This window comes from Apium graveolens, chromosome 5, assembly GCF_009905375.1.
Source record: "Apium graveolens cultivar Ventura chromosome 5, ASM990537v1, whole genome shotgun sequence".
In the NCBI taxonomy this organism is placed as follows: Eukaryota; Viridiplantae; Streptophyta; class Magnoliopsida; order Apiales; family Apiaceae; genus Apium; species Apium graveolens.
The window spans coordinates 292,907,133-292,927,612 of NC_133651.1; the positions used below are offsets into that span (position 1 = coordinate 292,907,133).

Sequence of the window (20,480 nt, forward strand, 5' to 3'; positions counted from 1 at the left end):
CTTTGTAATAGTATTCTTACAGATCTCACAAATTACATTCATATATCGGATATTATTAGACTCAACCATTATCTATGTATCCATCCAAAATATCTCAATTGATTTTGGATCTCATGTTACCAATAGAGGTATTGGTATCAAGTTTCGAGATACCCCCACATTTCAATTATTTTTAATAATGTTTCATTACATTCCACTATTCATAGAAAATTCAATATTTTTCTATTCTAGATACCCCCATAATTTTAATATCTTACAGAATGTCAGAAAACATTCTAAAACTAATAGAAAATTTAATTATTTCCTTATGTGGTATCTTGTTTAAGGAACGATTAGCCCTTCGTAACTAATATCCTCAAATTCAGTGATATTCTAAGCTGATCACAATCATTTTGCATCTCCCTCAGAGCACAACTCAAGCTTGTATCTACTCCATTTATTTAATACGGGTAAGGTGCAACGACATCATGAATATTCACGTTGCAAACAGAATTCACCCGGTGATTATTCATTATTAGATTTATTCACTACCATTTTAATTACCTGTATTAAGTTAGTTTTACCCTTGAGCCTATAGAGCATACATCTCTCTATTTAGCTTCAATATTGACTCGATTACGAGGACGAGTGACAATTATTTTACTATCAAACCAGAAAGTAAACCCATATCGTGTCACTACCTCTCATCAGAGCAGATTTTACGTCATTCATTAAAACCTATAAGGTTTTAATATCATGTTTAAAAGAACTTTCCGTAGTTCTTGTCATTAGAAATTCAATTTTTTAATTTCTCTTAAAGTTTTACATGGTTCACACGAACCTACATTTCTGGCTCACCTACTAGTACAGCCATAAGAGGCCAAAGAAAGAACATAAATTTTCAATAAACCCACATTCAGTGATCCCTGATCAACTGATGCGTTAGGGTTAATAACTTTTTCGGATTCTCTCCGAAGTTCAGCATAAATAGCTGATATCAATATTCTCCATATTAAGTATCACATGGATCATTATAATAGGCTCGTGTGTCACTGCCGCAGCAGACTGACACCAACACGTGAAATTACTATTTAACTGGAAGAAAAATCCAACCAAAAAAATATAATTTCTGTTCCGACCCATAACCTGTTCTCCAGGCCCATTATGTTATTTAATGTGGAGAATCCCGAGGACTTCTAAATCTGGTTCACTTTAGCTGCACAACGCGTCACATTGTTTAACAACAAACATATTACTTCATAATAATTAGTGCAACACAAGTGAAAATACTAGAATAAAATTTTACAGTAAAACTATTGTTAACTAACGAGACATATTACATAATAAAACAACTTATGCCTCCTTTAATAGCTTTCCAAAGTCTCCAATAGACTAAAAGCATTTTGTTAAAAAATAAATCTATTAAAATAAGATGTTAAGAAATACATAGTTTGCATCACTTTTATTGTCACAAACCTCTGCTTGTAGTCTATTTTCTCCAAATAAATAGATACGCAGTAAGGCCTCTATTTATCCAATATTATAAGTTTGTGATATAACTCCATTATTAAAGATTAAACAATAATAATTGATGCTTACTCATCACTCAACAATGATTGAAAATTAATCATCAAATAATCAAGTTCCATCTTGAAGGGTCACATCTATGTAGCCATATTATTTAATTGCGTAGCAATATCATGTTATGAAATTGCAAACACGCATGGAAACTATAGCATATATGATTCTTGTATCAGTATACTAATAATTCTGAAATCCATTCAGAATTAAGAAACTCTAGCTCATATATATATTATCAATCATCATGCTAATTAAACAAAACATAATAAGCTATCCATTAATAGCGAAAATATGGACAAAATATAAATTTGGGTTTAATCTAACAATTTATAATGATTAACCCGAGAAACAGGAATCACCAAATATGTCCACTTGAATATAAGTTGATCATAAATCAATAACCACTAAAGCATCAATAGGCTTATAAGAAAACCAATTATCCAGCAACTTTGTGCTTACTTTTGCCTCGTACCTGTTATGCTTAAATAAATCACCACTTAAAATCAAATTTATATTAATTTCAAGCACATGACAATAAGTGATCAAAGAAATTAACGCACTCAATTTAATTTAATTAATGAGGCAAATAATGGCCACTTATATATCCATAAATACAGTCACCATTTAGAGCCTATCAGTGATAAGTATAAGGCCGTGATCCAATTTAAACAATCAAATTGACTTTTACGTCTACTCACAAGAAAGTATGAATATCGAAGAAAATTGCTTTAAGATTGTTATCAATCTTGTACGATATAGACATTATTATATATATTGAATATATAACTAATTCACAAGAACTTTGCTAATTCTTAAATCACATAATCATATAAGAATTAACAATTAAATTTGGAGAAGGGTTTGAGAAAACAAACATAGATTGGATTTAATCTCGAGTCCAGAAAACTGTCTCCTTAAAGCAGTTTCGCCTCGCACCATCCGTGTTTAGCAAACTGCTTCCCAGGATAAAACGAGATACTAGTATAATCAATAAATCGAAAATACTCTCAGCGAACTTGAACTGAGCCCGAGAACTATGACCGAAATATTTGGAAAATTTAAGACCGAAGAGACTGAGAATTAAAGAGACGACTCTTATTTAAAATTGGTGCCCTAAGACTCTATACATAAAGAGAGGCTTGAAAGGATTTATATTTTTTTTCGATGTGGTACATGGTATTTATAAGAAAAACCAAGGAATAGGTTTGTGCTACTCTCGATGTGGTACAAAACTCACTTTTCACATTAAAAGGTCACACTTTGGAACATCAGTTCTCATTCACCTTTTACTCATTTTGAGCGTGTAAATATGCGTTGGAATCCCCTTGAAGAGGAGAATACATTCCAATAAATACAAACCACTAACACATAATGTGTATCACTCGTATAGTGTCTCAAAATAATTTACAACTTAGACTAAAATACTAAGTTTGTTCAACACTATATACATCTCAATTCAGGGTTAATATGGATTGTACTTCAGATCTGTAAGTACTTCTTCCTTTTTTTCACTTGATAACACTGTAATATTACTTTTCTTAATCAATATGAGTTTCTCTGTTATAATGTTTTCATAAACTACATCCAGAGACAAAGGTTAGATGACCGGAGAAGAATTACCACCTCTTTAAAGTTCTGAAACAGAAGCTAATGAAATTTTTGTTAATAAAAATGATTATACTTCTGAGGGTGATGAGATTTTATCAAAAGATCATATAAGGAGTCAATATTATTAGATTTTATGAAGAATAACTTTTTATTTTTTTATTAATATTATTAGATTTGCTTATGTGCCATGTCCACACATGGCGGAGGCATTATGTGAAGTTTTGATGGAGACTTTTTTGGAGTGGAATGTTGATGGTAAACTCTCTACTTTAACGGTTAATAATTGTACTACAAATGATGCAATGATCAATCTTTTGTTAGATGAATTTGGAAGTGATCAAATTTGGTTAAAGCACTTTTTCATGTACGGTGTGCGGCTCATATTCTTAATTTGGCAGTGAGGAAGGCTTAGATGTTGTTTAGATTCAATTGAAAAACTTAGAAATAGTGTAGCTTATTGGACGAATATTCCAAAGAGAGAGGAGAAATTTGAAGAAGCTACACGTTAATTAAGAATTAAATGTGCTAAAAAAATTATCTCTTAATTGTCCCACAAGATGGAACTCCACCTACTTGATGCTTGAAACGGCCATACCATATAAGAATGTCTTTAGTCATTTGAAACTCAAAGAGTCTCACTATGAATCTTGTCCAAGTGATGAAGAGTGGGACTTGGCTAAAGATATATGTGCAAGATTGGAAATATTTTATAAGGCTACTTTGTTATTTAGTGGAACTAACTTTCCAACAACAAATTTATTTTCCCGCATGTGTGTGATATCAAGCTTATACTAGATGATTGGTCTCTTTGTGGAAATATTGTGGTGAAAACTATGGCGAATAAAATGATTGACAAATACAAAAAGTATTGGGATGATTCCCATACTTTTTTAGCGGTTGTGGTTGTGTTGGATCCAAGATATAAGGTCACACTAATTAAAAACTACTACATGAAGCTTCACGGGAAACATGGCCTTGAAATGGTGGAAAAGGTTAAGAACCATTGTTGTGATTTGCTTACCATATACGAAAGTAAATTGAAGAAGAAAATTGATGTTGAGCCTACTATATCATCGAGATCTCCTCCCACCTACTTGAGTAGAGGAGTATATCATTCTTTAAGTGATTATGAGGTATTTCTTGATCAAGAGAAAAAAGGAAAAACTTCATATGTGAAGTCAGAATTGGATAATTATTTGGAGGAAGAGCAATTGCCTAGAAGAAGTGAGGAGTTTGATATATTAGCATGGTGGAAAACAAATGGCTTAAAGTATACAACTTTACAAGCCATAGCTAAAGATGTATTGGTTGTCCCCATGTCTACAGTGGCATCCGAAAGTACTTTTAGTACAAGTGGTCAAGTGTTGAGCAATAGAAAAAATAGCCTTAGTCCAAAAACTTTGGAGTCATTAATGTGTTCTCAAAGTTGGCTAACAGCTATGGAGGGAGAAGGTAATATGTCATCATTTATTTTTATTACAATTTCTATTTGAATTAGTTTTTATTATGATTATGATATATATAATGATAATTTTATTTTATTTTATTTATAAAATAGATGTTCTCACAATTGATGATGAGGATTCTGATGGTGAAGAATGCATAACAGAGGACTACAATGCATAAATTTATGGTATTATATTTTCACATTCTCTGTTGCAAGTCTTTCATGTACTATTCTTTAATAAATTTTATATATCTATTGCACGAGAGATGGTGTGCAGGAGCAAACAAGTTTTTGAGATGTTCAACTTTTGGTCTGGATTCAAGAAAAAATATATTATTGTATTGGTGATTAATTGAAGTTTTAGTTTGTTTTAATCATATGACCATATTTATTAAGTAGTAAATTTTGGAGCAAGTATTTTTAAATTTTGTTTTTATATTATTATTTCAGTGATAAGCTAGACCTGATTTTTAATGTTATCCTATTCCAAATTGTTGACCTGGGAACATGTATATCATTTATCTTATTTCTAAAGTTCCGATGTTGTGAAAAAAATGCAAGACAACTTTAATGAGTTACTACTTATCATATTTTACATACTTTTATAGGTGTCTAGTTATTCCTGAGAATTGATTATAAATTATATTATTTATTTTACAATTATATATCATTTGGCAGGCTCCGCTTTTATTTATGTAGTATTGATCTTGTACTAGTAATTTAATAAAAAATGTTTAATATATCAAATTGTAAAATCCAAAAAATTTCTTGATACATATTTAATATATATTTAAGATTAAAATTATGATTAAAAAATTCCCCGAATCCCCACGAGGATCCCCATTCCCCGTTTGGGGAGGGGATGGGGAGAAAAATAATCTTCGATGGGTATCGGGGCGAGTTCGGGGTTTGTATTTATAAACGGGGACGGGGGGGAGGGAATACCACTCCCCGGCCCGAACTCACCCGATGACCATCACTACAAACAAGCGTTCGTATATATAATAAATTTTGTAAATTGTTCAGACTCATTTTTTTAATATTAACGAACCAAATAATTGTTTGTTTCCTAATTTTCCAAACATATAAAAAGATGCTCCCGCTCTCTCATTTTATATAAGTTACTTTTTTTGACATTCCAAAAGAATAAACATGACATTTCTAATATTTTTTTAAAATTTTCAAAGCCACACATTCATATAATAAACTTACTTTAACATCCGCTTTCATTTCATATATTTGTGTTCCACGTTGAAGTCAAGCATTAATTTTTTTAAATACATACTAGTCAAACAAGCTGATACATAATGTGACGCATGAGTAGTAATTGATTCAAGTTAGTCCCACTTGAATATTTGAATTAAAAAATCTTTATAGGGAATTAAATAACATTACTAATATAGCCCGTATTTTGCATATGCGAATTTCTTGTTATGTACAATATAAATTTTAAAAAATTATTATTAGTTTAAGCTTTAAGTTTGCACCTTCATATAATTTTTTGAGACACTTTGTGAAACTGTACAAATATCAAAATCAATGTGGTTCAATTCAATGGAGGTGCTCACCTAAAGATGTGGCAGCATGATAGTTAACTATATCATTTTCATAGACAATTGTTTTAGTATTAAGGGAGCTTTATTTAAAAATTAAAAGAATGAGAAGTTAGATAACTATAATGGTGACTTCTCCCTTTAACATTCGATTTTTCTCATCTTAATACATCAAGTTGTTTGAAACATTATAATTTCAGAAAATGGAAGCATAATATCATAAATTCTACTCGAAGAAAATACAAATAATTGCCTAACCTAATTTGCAGTTAAAATCTGATATATTATACAGAAAAGACTACCAAATTCGCTGCTTCAATATGTAAAAAACCGCTACAGAAATCTGCTAAAAATATGCAGAAAAATGCTACAAGTTTGTTGTAGAAAACTGCAAATATAACTGCTGAAATTGTTTTTAACATCGAGTGCTGAGATTGCTTTCATGATTTGTATCAAAGCCCTTTCTAAACTTAAATCAGTTGTTGCGTACTCCTAAAGATGTTTGAAGTTTTAATATTCAAAGAACATGAAACTATGTTAGGATTTTACTATATTTGTTAGAATTTAAATTTTTTTCACATGTAATAGTCAAAACTGGAAACTTTTAAATGCATAATAAAAGGTGGCTTCACGTATAACATGGACGAGTCAGCGTACAATTTATATAACAGAGCTAAAGTCCTGGAATTAAGGTAGGCAACAAGTTTACATTAAGGTGAAGATTTTCAAATATTATAGCAGTGGTCTCATGTTCATATCGGTAGTGCACTAGAGCTAGCTAAATAAAAAAGTGGCTAATACTGCATGTGGGTGTTGCATGGTTCCAATACTTGTGGATGGTACATATTCTCAAGGCATAAAATAAGGTAGGTTAAGTTGAAATTTCATGTGAAAGGATGACCAGAAAATAAAGAACTAAATAACTGGTGATGTAAGAGCTGGTGTATGTGTTTGTTTATAACCTATAAATAGCATATTTCCAGAGTATTTGTATATCATCAAAGTTTGTAAAACACAAGTAATAGAGTTGAGAGAAAAAAAAGAGCAAAAACTTCATGTCTCTGAAGAGTGAAAAAAAGAAAGGCTGTAGCCTTGTGTGTGAAATATAAGTTGTAACTTTGTTTTGTATGAAATAAAAGTATTGTGTTTGTTTCATATCAAAGTTATATCATATATATATATGATATATATAACGGGTCTTTTGAAATTTGAAAAATTAAGCTAGCAAAGTTCATTGCGTTTCCAACAAGTGGTATCAGAGCTGGAACACTACAAGACTGAAGAAAATTTAGCGAATATTTTCACCAAGCCATTAAAGCCAGATGTATTTTATAAAGTGAAAAATAAGCTTGGAAGAGACAATTATTCAATAGAATCATTAATCATTAAATTGATTATCCATTAAAATTAAACAACTAAAGATATGTATTAAACGTTGATAACCTGATGAGTTAGTTGGAAGAGGCCGAGTAATGTCAACTCCAGCCTGTCTTTTCCGAGACAACGTTAGCAGATTCTCATGAACGACAGGAAGAGGAAAAATTCCTTAAATTAGGAAAAAATATAAATTATGAAACACTTAGTATGCGTTAGTGATACGTTATTCAAAATATCAATAAAATATATAAACTGAAACCCAAAAAAGAAAAGAAATAAGACACATGTGTCCTACCATTGACTGATAGTACAAAAATATAAAACACTTAATATTGACTGATAGTAGAAGATAGTGTCAGACCTGATGTTCTTGGTTGCTGCGTCAGTATAGTCATGCGAAAGGAATTATCACATGTCAATGCCTCTACATGTGATGGATTTTTTTTATTTGCTGAAGTACGATCTGCAGAAAATTAGGATAAAAATGTGTATTCAGATGAAAAATAAAAATGTTTAATCCAGAGTATAACATGACAAAATGGTATTGTGTATGGTTGTAAAATTGGAGATGAGAAACAACATACCTATATTCGTTTGTTGGAAAATTTTATGATCTATGTTCTCAGCCAGTGTGGATTGATGTGTTGAGTTATGATTAACTATTGTATTCTGAAATGCATTAGTTGCTCGTTGTTTGGATACTATAAAAAGAAAAGTAATACAAACTTGAGTAAGAAACATCTAAAAAAGTGTCGATAAATACAAAGATGGATTAATAACAAACCATGATATGCGGATGAATGAGATGATGGTTCAAGCGATTCACATTTACGATCTTGAAAAATAACAAATAATTTCGTGACCGGATATTCAACATTAACATCATAAAAGACAATTATTATGTAATAACTTAATAACTCTGTTCATCATAAATCAAAGAAGAATGTGACTGCAATTATGATGGAAGACTTGAAACATTTGGCATCTATGAATAAAGGGCTTATTTCCATGATTGAATGTGGTAACAGTGATTTTGAATTTTAAATTTATGGTTATGGTTATTCAGGAAGTTATATGAAGCATCAGGCATGTAAACTTTAATTTAAGAACACGGATCAATATGTTAGTATGGATAGTTCGACAACATACAACTAAAGTACAGTGTATATATCTAATTGCGTTGGCCCATTTTACCATCAGATGCTCCAATATAGTTTTTTGGACCAAAAAGTATATTATATGGAAGTTAGTAATGGAAAGAAGGGCAGTTTTTATAATTTGGAAAACCTAGTGCTAGTAAGGTTTAAGAGTATTTTAATTGATATTGATATTGATATGTTAGATATATTTGATAATGTCATGTGTAATATGATTCGTGTTTAGTTTTCAGATCTTACATTACATGACAAATCAATACTCAACTGGAAATCAACACTTATACTGAAGACATAACTTAAGATATCAGAACTTAAGTTATCAAAACTTAAGGTTTAGAAGATATTTATCAGGAGATAATATAAGGACTTAAGATGACTTTCAGATAAGGCAGGCAGCTGATTGAAAGGAAAGAAGATCGAGACTAAGACAGAAAGAATTGTGCATGAAGAAGGAATTCTATGAAGAATAGAATACTTGGAAGAAAAGATAACTAGTTAATATATTTTAGGAAGCAGAATTATATTCCATATCGATTAGAAGATTATCTTGTAACTGTGTAGTATATAAACACAGACATAGAGTTTACACTATAAGTGTTACGATTATCGAAGTTATTATTCTTTGTAACTCTAGCAGCTCTCGTGATAATTTGTTCATCACTGAGAGGGGACAGTTCCATATTGTAACAGAGTTTATTGTGTTAAATAAAATCTGTATTCTGTTACTTAAGTTCTTATATTCGATTTGATTGTGCTAAACACTGTATTCAACTCCCTTCTGCAGTGTGTGTGACCTAACAAGTGGTATCAGAGCCTTCTGTTAACACACAAACAGTTTAAGATCCAAAATCAATCATGTCTGAAGAAGAAACTCCAACCAAGCCCACCAAAACTGAAGAACCTCCAAAAACTGTAACTCATAGTCAATATGAGACTATAAGAGTTCCCATGTTGAAACCTTCTGAGTATTCCATATGGAAAGTGAAGATGACTATGTTTCTGGAAGCTACAGATCCAAAATATCTCGACAGGATTTATGAAGGACCACATATGCCAACCAAACTCTCTGTGAAAGTTGCAGGACAGCCAGCAAAGTCTGTACCAAAGGAGAAAATTGATTACACTGCTGAAGATATCTCATCGATTGCAAATGATGCAAAGGTAAGACACTTGCTGCATAGTGCCATTGATAATGTAATGTCAAACATGGTAATTAACTGCAAGACTGCAAAAGAGATATGTGATGCTTTGGAAAAAAGGTATCAGGGAACTGATTCTATCAAGAAGAACAGGAAGACAATACTCACTCAAGAGTATGCGCACTTTGACTCAAAGCCTGATGAGTCATTGACTGATTTATATGACAGATTTGTCAAACTCTTGAATGATTTATCACTAGTTGACAAAGAGTATGATATTGAAGATTCAAATCTTAAGTTCATTGAAAGCTCTTCCTGAAAGATGGGATTTGAAGGCAACAATAATAAGAGACAACTATAATCTTGATGAAACAACTCTTGACAAAATTTATGGGATGCTCAAGACTCATGAACTTGAGATGGAACAAAGAAGCAAGAGGAATGGAAGAAAATCAAGAACAGTTGCCTTTGTGACTGAGGAGGAAAGTCCTAAAGTAGCTGCCTCAAGAAAAGGCAAGGAAAAAGCTCATCACAAAGTCTGATACTGAGTCATCAAGTTCTGATAGTGATGATGACTCAGAAACTGAAAGTATACCTGAGATGGACCATGATGAGGAGATGATGAAGCTGTATGCTCTTATGGTGAAAGGGATCACAAAAATTGCGTACAGAAAATTCAGGAGAGGAAAGAAGTTTTCCAGGAAAGGTGCAAGTTCTGAAAAGAAAGGTTTCAGAAAATCTGAAGGCAAAGGAGGAAAGTTTGACAGAGGAGATTACTCAAATGTTAAATGCTACAACTATGGTGAGAAAGGCCACATATCTCCAGATTGCAGAAAAGGGAAAAGTGACAAAGGAAAGGCTCTTGTCTCAAAGAAGAAAAGCTGGTCAGATGCTTCAGATTCTGAGGATGAGGAAAACTATGCCTTGATGGCAAATGCTGATATCAGTTCTGACATTGCTGACTTAAAGGTACCTCAAACTACTTATGCCTTTCATACTGATGCTATTACTGAGTTGAGAAGATATCTTAAAACCATGTTCATTAGTTATAAAGATCAAACGTTAACATGTGAAAGATTAACTTCTGAAAATCTTGCTTATAAAAAGAGGAATGATTATTTAGAAAAAGAGTTAGTCATGTTCCATCAAACTCAGAAAGATAAAGATGATGCCTTTTATGTTAGGGATGAAGTGTTAAAAATGAATGAATCTCTAAAAACTGAGTTAGAAAAGGAAAGAGAGATTATCAGGACTTGGACTAACTCTGGTAAAGCAACTCGGGATATTCTTAGTAGTGGAAGTTGGAAAGAGGGCTTAGGTTATAGAGATGATTAGAACAGTAAGGGAACTGTAGAAACTGAGCCTATAGTTGTTAAACAAAAACCAAAGGTAAATCCTGTTAAGTTTGTAACTTCAAAGTCTGATATTGATAAATTAGAAGTTAAGGAGAAAGTAACTTCTGACAAACCTAAACTGGATAAGCCAACCGAAGTTAACATAGGCTTAATGACTAAGAAGCAGCTTAAGCATAAGCTGAAAGATGTTAAGAATGTAAAAAAGGTAAAGCCACCTAGGAAAAATAGGAATGGAAAGGAAGGTGTGAACAAAAGTAACAATTATAAGCCTGTTCCTAATGCTCCTAGAAAAACATGTCATAACTGTGGAAACTCTAACCATCTGGCTTCTTTTTGCAGGAAGAATAAGAATATAAACTCCTTACCTTCAAAATCAGGAGTTAAGAGTCAGTTTGTTAGATATAAGCCACAAAATCCTTGTTTTCATTGTGGTAGTTTATGGCATTCTATTTATACTTGTAAGGAATATCATAGTTTGTACTATGATTATTATCAAATAAAACCTTCTGTAAAGAAAGTAAGCATTATTCCTTCTAGTGTAAGTTCTGATGCAAAGTCTGATATTGTAAATTCTGATAATAAAATTGTTAACATAAACTCTGATGCTAAATCCGCTGCAAATGTTAACAAACTTAAAAAGGCCAAAGGATCCAAGCAAGTCTGGGTCCTTAAAACTAATCATTAGTGGTCTTTGTGATTGCAGGGCAACAGGAAGAACATCCTAGTTCTGGACAGTGGATGTTCAGGACATATGACTGGAAATAAAGCCCTGCTATCAGACTTTGTGGAGAAAGCTGACCCAGGTGTTTCTTATGGAGATGGCAATATTGGAAAAACCCTGGGATATGGTAATATCAATCTTGGGAATGTCATCATTGAAAAAGTAGCTCTGGTCTCAGGACTTAAACACAATCTGCTGAGTGTGAGTCAAATCTGTGACATAGGTTATCATGTGGATTTCTTTGAAGAACACTGTGAAGTTATAAGCAAATCTACAGGCAAAGTTGTTCTGAAAGGATACAGGCATGGTAACATTTATGAAGCCAAGCTTTCAACAAGTACTGATGGTTCTGCAATCTGTTTGTTGAGTAGAGCATCAATTGTAGAAAGCTGGAATTGGCACAAGAAACTCTCTCATTTAAATTTTAACAAAATAAATGAACTAGTCAAGAAAGATCTTGTGAGAGGATTGCCAAAATCAGTATTTGCTCCTGATGGCCTTTGTGATTCATGTCAGAAGGCAAAATAAAGAAAATCTTCATTCAAGAGCAATACTGAATCATCAATTCTTGAGCCTTATCACCTACTACATGTTGATCTATTTGGTCCAGTTAATGTCATGTCTATTGCAAAGAAGAAATATGCTATGGTCATAGTGGATGAGTTCACCGGATACACATGGGTGTATTTCTTGCACACAAAAAGTGAAACTGCATCTATCTTGATTGATCATGTCAAGCAACTGGATAAATTGGTCAAAGATTTTGTGAAGATCATAAGGAGTGATAATGGCACTGAGTTCAAGAATTTGATCATGGAAGAGTTCTGCAAAGACCATGGAATAAAGCAGGAATTTTCTGCTCCTGGAACTCCACAACAAAATGGAATTGTTGAAAGAAAGAATAGAACTCTTATTGAAGTTGCACGAACTATGCTTGATGAAGCAAAGTTGCCAACCTACTTTTGGGCTGAAGCTGTGCAGACTGCTTGTTTTACTCAGAATGCAACACTTATTAACAAGCATGGAAAAACACCATACGAGATGGTGAAGAAAAAGAAGCCAAATTTGAAGTATTTTCATGTATTTGGATGCAAGTGTTTTGTTCTTAAGACTCATCCCGAACAGCTATCCAAATTTGATCTAAAAGCTGATGAAGGAATTTTTGTTGGATATCCACTTTCGACAAAAGCCTTCAGAGTCTACAATTTAAGAACAAGGGTTGTCTTGGAATCTATCAATGTCTCTTTTGATGATAAGAAGATTCCTGGACTTGAAGATTTCAATGATCATAATCAGCTGAGATTCGAGAATGAAGTTTTAAATTCTGATTCTGAAAATCCTGATACTGCAAACTCTGATGGATTAAACTCTGATATTATTGAAACTGTGGTGACTACGCCTAAGGAAAATGCACCTGTGCAGGGGGAGCATACTGAAGATCCAACCACATCTCAAGAAGCATCATAACCTACAACAGGCTCTTCAAGTTCTGATGGGCCAAGTTGTGATAATTCTGGAAAACTCAAATAATTAAGGATCCAACTCAGAGAGCATAATTTCAGGGGGACCATCAGAAAATGTTGATGAAGACAGCATGGATCATGGGGGAGCATCCAGTTCTAGAGAAAACCTTCCATCTGTAAGAAAGTGGACTAAAGCACATACACATGACTTAATTATTGGGAATCCTGATGCAGGTGTGAGAACTAGAACAGCTACATCAAATGAATGTATTTATCATTCTTTTCTCTCTCAGACTGAACCAAAGAAAGTGGAAGAAGCACTTCAAGATGCTGATTGGGTGCAAGCAATGCAAGAAGAGTTAAATGAATTTGAAAAAAATAAAGTCTGGACCCTAGTGCCAAGACCAAGGAACAAATCAGTTGTTGGTACAAAGTGGGTGTTCAGAAACAAAACTGACAGTGATGGCATAATTACAAGGAACAAAGCTAGGCTGGTTGCAAAAGGATACTCTCAACATGAGGGAATTGATTATGATGACACATTTGCACCAGTTGCTAGATTGGAAGCTGCCAACTTCTTGGAGGCAGATTGGTTTCTTGGTTTAGCAAGAAACAGAAGTCAATTTCCACAACAACTGCAGAAGCAGAATACATTGCTGCAGGAAGCTGTTGTGCACTGGTTCTTTGGATGAAGAATCAGTTACTGGATTATGGGTTAGAATTTTCTAAAATCCCTATTTACTGTGATAATCAAAGTGCAATTGCTATGACAGGTAATCCAGTTCAGCACTCAATGACAAAGCACATCAGCATTAGGTACCATTTCATAAGAGAACATGTGGATGAAGGTACAGTGGAATTGCATTTTGTTCCCACAGATCAACAACTAGCAGATATCTTCACAAAACCATTGTGTGAAACTACTTTTACAAGATTGGTAAATGAACTTGGAATGGTTTCAGGTTCTTTCTCTAAATCTGCTTAGTTTATGTTCTGATACATCAGACTTTATGATCAGTATTTATAGATATTACTATCTTTGTGTATTTTGTGCTTAAATTGAAAATTGCTAAAGTGTTGATTGTTGTCTGATGTGAATTTCTAAACTCTAATAGTGATATGAATATTTCTGTGATTATTCCATCCAATGAGGATAACTGTGCTAGATGATGATCTAGTAGTCTTTAATATACTAAAGATCCCATTTTTGAAGTAATTGTTTATGTGGAAATCTTTTAACACAAGCATATTTTGATATTGAGCTTAGTTAAGTTTACTTTGTGTATCTTATTACTAAGTCAAAAACTAGAATAGTGCTTCTTATCTGTTAAGTTCTGATGTTAGTAAATCTGGTGAATGTACTAAGTGCTGATAAGCCTCACTTATCAAAAGAAAAAGAAAAGAAATAAAAATCAGGTACTCCTTTGAGATCTAGAGTAAAAATATGGAAGGGAAGACCCAAGTGCATTGCTGGTATTAAGTAATATGCATTAGAAAAGCAAAATAAAATTTTCTTGGTGACTTTTCACACTCTATGATTACTGGAGAAATACTCTGATAACAGCATACATTCTAATAAGCAGTCGTGACTCACTTACACTGAGAAATCACTGTAAAATGGAATTTCAAAAGATGCATAAAATGAGCACAAAACAGTTGAGGTGGACTCATGCATGAACTCATTCTAAAGTAGACTTCAAAATAATGACAGATTTTAAGTAAAGTTCTTAGTTATGCCTATTTCTAAGATGTACTAAAGTGAATCAGACTTTACTCTTTGTCTGATATTTAGCTTAATGCACACACTTACACTCCATATGAATGATGAAAATTATTGTGGTGATAAATGTTATTTTAGATGAACAGTTTATGTGTCAGGTTGCATAAATTCTGAGGACAAGTTCTGATGGAAGTTCTGATGATTAAGTTCTGATGAAACCATATCAGTATTTGTGTGAAGAATTACAGGAATTCACATTCACTTTTCGAGTTAAGGAGTCATATTCTGATGACTTTTAAATCCTGATAATAATCAAGTTTTGATGCTGTCGTGACAGTATTTATTTACTTGGTTTATTTTTGGTCATTACTTGAACGATAATATTTTTACAGAATATTGGTTAATGTGAGATAAAACAGTCATAATCATTGTGGCTTAGTGGTTAACATGTATGTCCTGAAAAACTGCATGTGCACGATAATTATTGCTTATTTTATGTGCCCATTAACTCTCGTTCTTACCGTTTACTGACTGTTCAAATGGTGCCAGGTGTAAAGTGTATCCCATGCTTCAAAAATATGACTGTTGAGTAACGGAGTATATATATGAGAGATAAAAGATTTTCTAATCTTTTACTTACTTTTTTATTCTAAATCTCTTTTACTTTCTCTCTCTCTCTCTCTCTCTCTCTCTCTCTCTCTTTCTTTTATTTTCTGAAGCTGTTTTTCTCTCAGGATTTTTTACAAACACTTTGCAAACATTCTCTTATTCACTTAATTTCTTACAGAGATGACACCAAAAGAAATAATTTTTGATGGAGCTAAGTTTGTTCCTAATAACTTCTCTGCTATTCTTAGCAAGTCAGAAGCCCCATCAGAACTTCACTTCATTCAGGACTTTCTTGCTAGTTCTGATATTGGGTACGCTCTGACCGAACCTGAAGCAGTCTCTGGTACTCAAGTACTGGAGTTCTGGAGAAGCGGAGTATATGATGATGGTAGTGCTCAAGGGTCCCCCGGTATTATTTTTTCATCAGGGGAGGATGAGTATGTTGTGACATTGGCTACAGTCCGACAAACACTGCAGCTGCCTGCGAACTGTGTTTATTCTACTGTTGAAGAGGTAGTTCTTCAAAACATGATGGCCAGTCTGGGGTATGAGAGGACATTGGAAAAGCTGGGTCAGTTGAAGAGATCTTTCATAAGGAGGGAATGGAGTTTCTTCTTTGACTGCATAACCAAGGCTTTTGCAAACAAATGCTCTAATTTTGATGCAATCCCCATATTCAACCAACAAATCAGGTATGCTCTCATAAATCAAACTGATTTTGACTATGCAAGTGCTGTCTTAAGTTTTATTGGGGATAGAATGACAGAAGATAGAAATACTGTTTATTTTGCTAGATTCTGTCAGCTTATCTATAGTTTTTGTTGTGATAATAAGCCCCAATCTGCTAGTGAATTAATTTCATCATTCAGACTAGCTAAAAGAGCTTTTAATGACTTATTATCTACTGATAATAAGAAGGTTGTGTTAAGACCCCTCCTAGTTCCTTTATCTGTCAAACAAGCCTTAATAACCTACGATCCAGTTAAATATACTGAAGTATAAATAGATGTTCAACCATCAGAACCTCATCCATCAGCACCTACCACCTCTACACAAACACCTCAAACTTCTCAACCTTCAGATCCTACAGTGTAGCCTTCATCTTCCAAACCCAAGAGGACTAAGAAAGTACCTCAGACTCAACAGAAGAGAAGGAGAATTATTCTGCAAGATGAATCAGATGTTGAGGAACAGGTTCCAATATCTAAACCTGTTATTCTAGAAGCTGAGAATGTTTCTTCTCAGAAAGATACTGTCACTGGGAGTTCTAGGCCCCTCAAAAGGCTTAGAAAATTAAATTCTGATGATAAAACTCCTACAGTGTCTCCACCTTTGAGGAAATTAAAGAAACAGAGAGCTCATAGGGACATAGTTGAGACAGATTCAGATGTAGTGGAAGCAGCTAAGGAAGGGGATCAGGAATCTCTGATCTCAACAGAACCAGTTATTATTGAATTACTTCCTTATGCACAGATATAAACTGCACAACCAGAAACTGCTCAAGCTAAAATGCCTACACCTCTTATGTCACCTATAGTTAATCCAGTACATATTGAAGAACCAGGAACAAGTGCTGAAATTGATATTCATAACCTGATTGTGCCTGCGGTTTTGTACTTGGAAGCTCCACCAATTCAACTCACTCCACCAACAACATCACTTTTGAATATTGATCAGAACCTGGCTGCAGATCAGAATTTAGAGGAAAATGTTGAAGCCTCTATAGCCTCACATACTGCTATTTTATCAGAGGATGCTGATACTGCAGGATCTACAAGTTCTGATGCTGCTAATGAAGAAACTACTGGTGAAGCTGCTGAAAATTTAGATGCTGATGCAACTGGTCCATCAGGACATGCACCTCAACAAACTGTTCATAAAGCTGATTTAGTCAAGAAGTTTTTTACAAGGGAAACACCAGTACCTTGGAGTGAAACTCCTAGAGGAAAGGAGTGGACTAAAGAATGGAACTCAGTTAGTTTTGTTCCTTCTGAAAAGATTCTTGCTGAGCATCTTGCAAAAGTTGATGAAATGCTGATAAATGATGATTTCAAGGCACAACTGAGAGTTACTGCATTGAGTACAAGGCACCTTCAAGGTCAACACTCAATAATTCATCAAGGTGAACAAAATTCAGGAAGCTCTAATCCAGCAAGATATGAATGTGAAACTTGAAAAGAACAGATTTTTCAAGCCAGCCTTTGATAAAATTGCCTACATTGAGAAAACTCAGGAGAAGCAACAAGCTCAAATTGAAGAAATTCTGCAGAATCAGGCTTCTCACCAAAGTCAACCTAATGAGATCCAATCCTCAGTGAAATTGCTTGTCTCTCTTCTATTATCTGCTGATGCCAAAAAGGGGGAGAAAGTGATTAAGTCCAAATGCAAATCTATTCAGGCACTAAAAGGAAAGGATGATGGAAATGATGATCAGGGAAACTCTAATAAGGGTAGAGGTCAAGGCAAAAGACTTTCGTCAAGTAAATCTAGAATTACAAGTCAAGGAACAAGTTCTGATATTGGGAGAAGAATAAGTTCTGATACTGGTAAAAGGATAAGTTCTGGTGGATATCTAGAACTTGATGAAGAAATTTCAAAGCAGTTATTTCTTAAAGAAAATCCAGGAATGGACTTTGAGAGTCTAAAGGAAGAAGAAGCTAGACTCAAAACAGAAGGCGTCAAGACAAAATCTGAAGCTTCTGTTGTTGAAAAGAAATTTCCAAAACCCAAGGGTATTGTGATAAAGGAAAGAACAAGTTCTGAGGCAACCAAGGCCAAATCACAAATCGAAATTGATCCAAGGTCCAAGGGCAAAGAAAAAGTTGATGAACCTGTAAAGGTTTATATGCCAGTTATGGATGAAGAAATAATTGATGATGAAGCAGATGCTAATCTTACTCTGATGCATAAGAAGATTTTTCAAACAACCTCTGACATGGCTCATGTTGTTCAGAGTCAAGATTTAGTAAGTTCTGATATGACAGTGAAGCAAGCAACCTCTGACATAGCTCAAGTTGGCTTGATATCAGAAGATAGGAAACCTCTGACATTGCTCATGTTAAACCTTCAAAGATACTCCTACCAGGATTCACCAAAGCTAAACAGACTCAATCTTTGAAGACTGCAACAGGTGGTTTTGAAGCCAGAGTTGTTACAGGAAAGGAAGCAAGAGATAAATCTGGGTTGGGTAGTTCTGATGAAAGAAGAGTACATAACACTACCAATGATCCAACTTCCTTAAGTGAACCAGGTGTTGGAGCAACTCCTGAAAGATTGAATCGACTTGAATCTGTACAAATGGTTTACCATACCTTCTTGAAAGAACATATCTTGTTATATTTTATGACAGATGGAAGGGTATACCAGATTAAGAAAAATGCTATACCACTGAAGTATTTTGAAGAACTGGAACATGTTCTATACCTACTTCAAGTGAAAGACAGATTAACAGATAGTGATGCAGGGTATTTAAAGTCTCAAATTCAAAGACAGAAGAAGCTTTATTCTGTAAAGTCTGACAGCACATACTGTCCCAAGTACAGAGATCACAAGGGTGATATTGTCGATATGAAGCCTAACTCTACTAGGATTATAACTACTTTTCTGGGTTATAAGGCTGTGGAATTCAATCTAGAGTCTGACAAGGCATATTTGATAAGACTAGATCAGGAGATAAGAAAAGCTAAGATAAATGATCTCAGAGCATCTATTTTTCAAACTGGAGAAGATACAGCTGAATTGATAAATGCTAAAAGGAGGAAAGTCAATGACCTTGAATATGCAGAGAGATGTTTGTTGAAGAACTATCTCAGGACAACTCCTGATATCAAAGAGATCAGAAGAAATTGAAAGTTGAAGCCAAGTCAAAGATCTACAACTACTTAAATTCTGAATTTTATACAGACTGAAGCGGTTATCAAAAGTTAAAGATGGTAAAGCTGAAAGGACTGTAAGTTGTAGTTATCTAGTCAAATAGTCTTGCATTTGTACTTAATGTTTTTGACATCATCAAATATCTGTTGAACTTGTATATTATGCTAATTTACAAGTTGGGGGAGATTGATAGATATATTTGATAATGTCATGTGTAATATGATTCGTGTTTAATTTTCAGATCTTACATTACAGGACAAATCAATACTCAACTGGAAATTAGCATTTATACTGAAGACAGAACTTAAGATATCAAAACTTAAATTATCAGAACTTAAGGTTCAGAAGATATTTATCAGGAGATAATATCAGGACTTAAGATGACTTTCAGATAAGGCATGCAGCTGATTGAAAGGAAAGAAGATCGAGACTAAGACAGAAAGAATTGTGCATGAAGAAGGAATTCTATGAAGAATAGAATACTTGGAAGAAAAGATAACTAGTTGATATATTTTAGGAAGCAGAATTATATTCCATATCGATTAGAAGATTATCTTGTAACTGTGTAGTATATAAACACAGGCATAGAGTTTACACTATAAGTGTTATGATTATCGAAGTTATTATTCTTTGTAACTCTAGCAGCTCTCGTGATAATTTATTCATCACTGAGAGAGGACAGTTCCATATTTTAACAGAGTTTATTGTGTTAAATAAAATCTGTATTCTGTTACTTAAGTTCTTATATTCGATTTGATTGTGTTAAACACTGTATTCAACCCCCTTCTATAGTGTGTGTGACCTAACATGATATTGATATTGACATTGATAAATCTTAAATTTAATCATAATAGCGGGATTTGAAGCTTGACTTTACGAGTAGTTATCTAATTATCTA

At 33.5% G+C, this 20,480-nt stretch overlaps 1 protein-coding gene across 1 annotated transcript; it reads left to right on the plus strand.

Moving 5' to 3' along the window:
- Positions 1-4,001: 4,001 nt before the first annotated feature.
- Positions 4,002-4,794, plus strand: LOC141661041 (zinc finger BED domain-containing protein RICESLEEPER 3-like). Its single transcript, XM_074468022.1, has 2 exons — positions 4,002-4,620; positions 4,727-4,794. The coding sequence occupies exons 1-2, from the start codon at positions 4,002-4,004 to the stop codon at positions 4,792-4,794; spliced, it is 687 nt and encodes a 228-aa protein (XP_074324123.1).
- Positions 4,795-20,480: the final 15,686 nt, after the last annotated feature.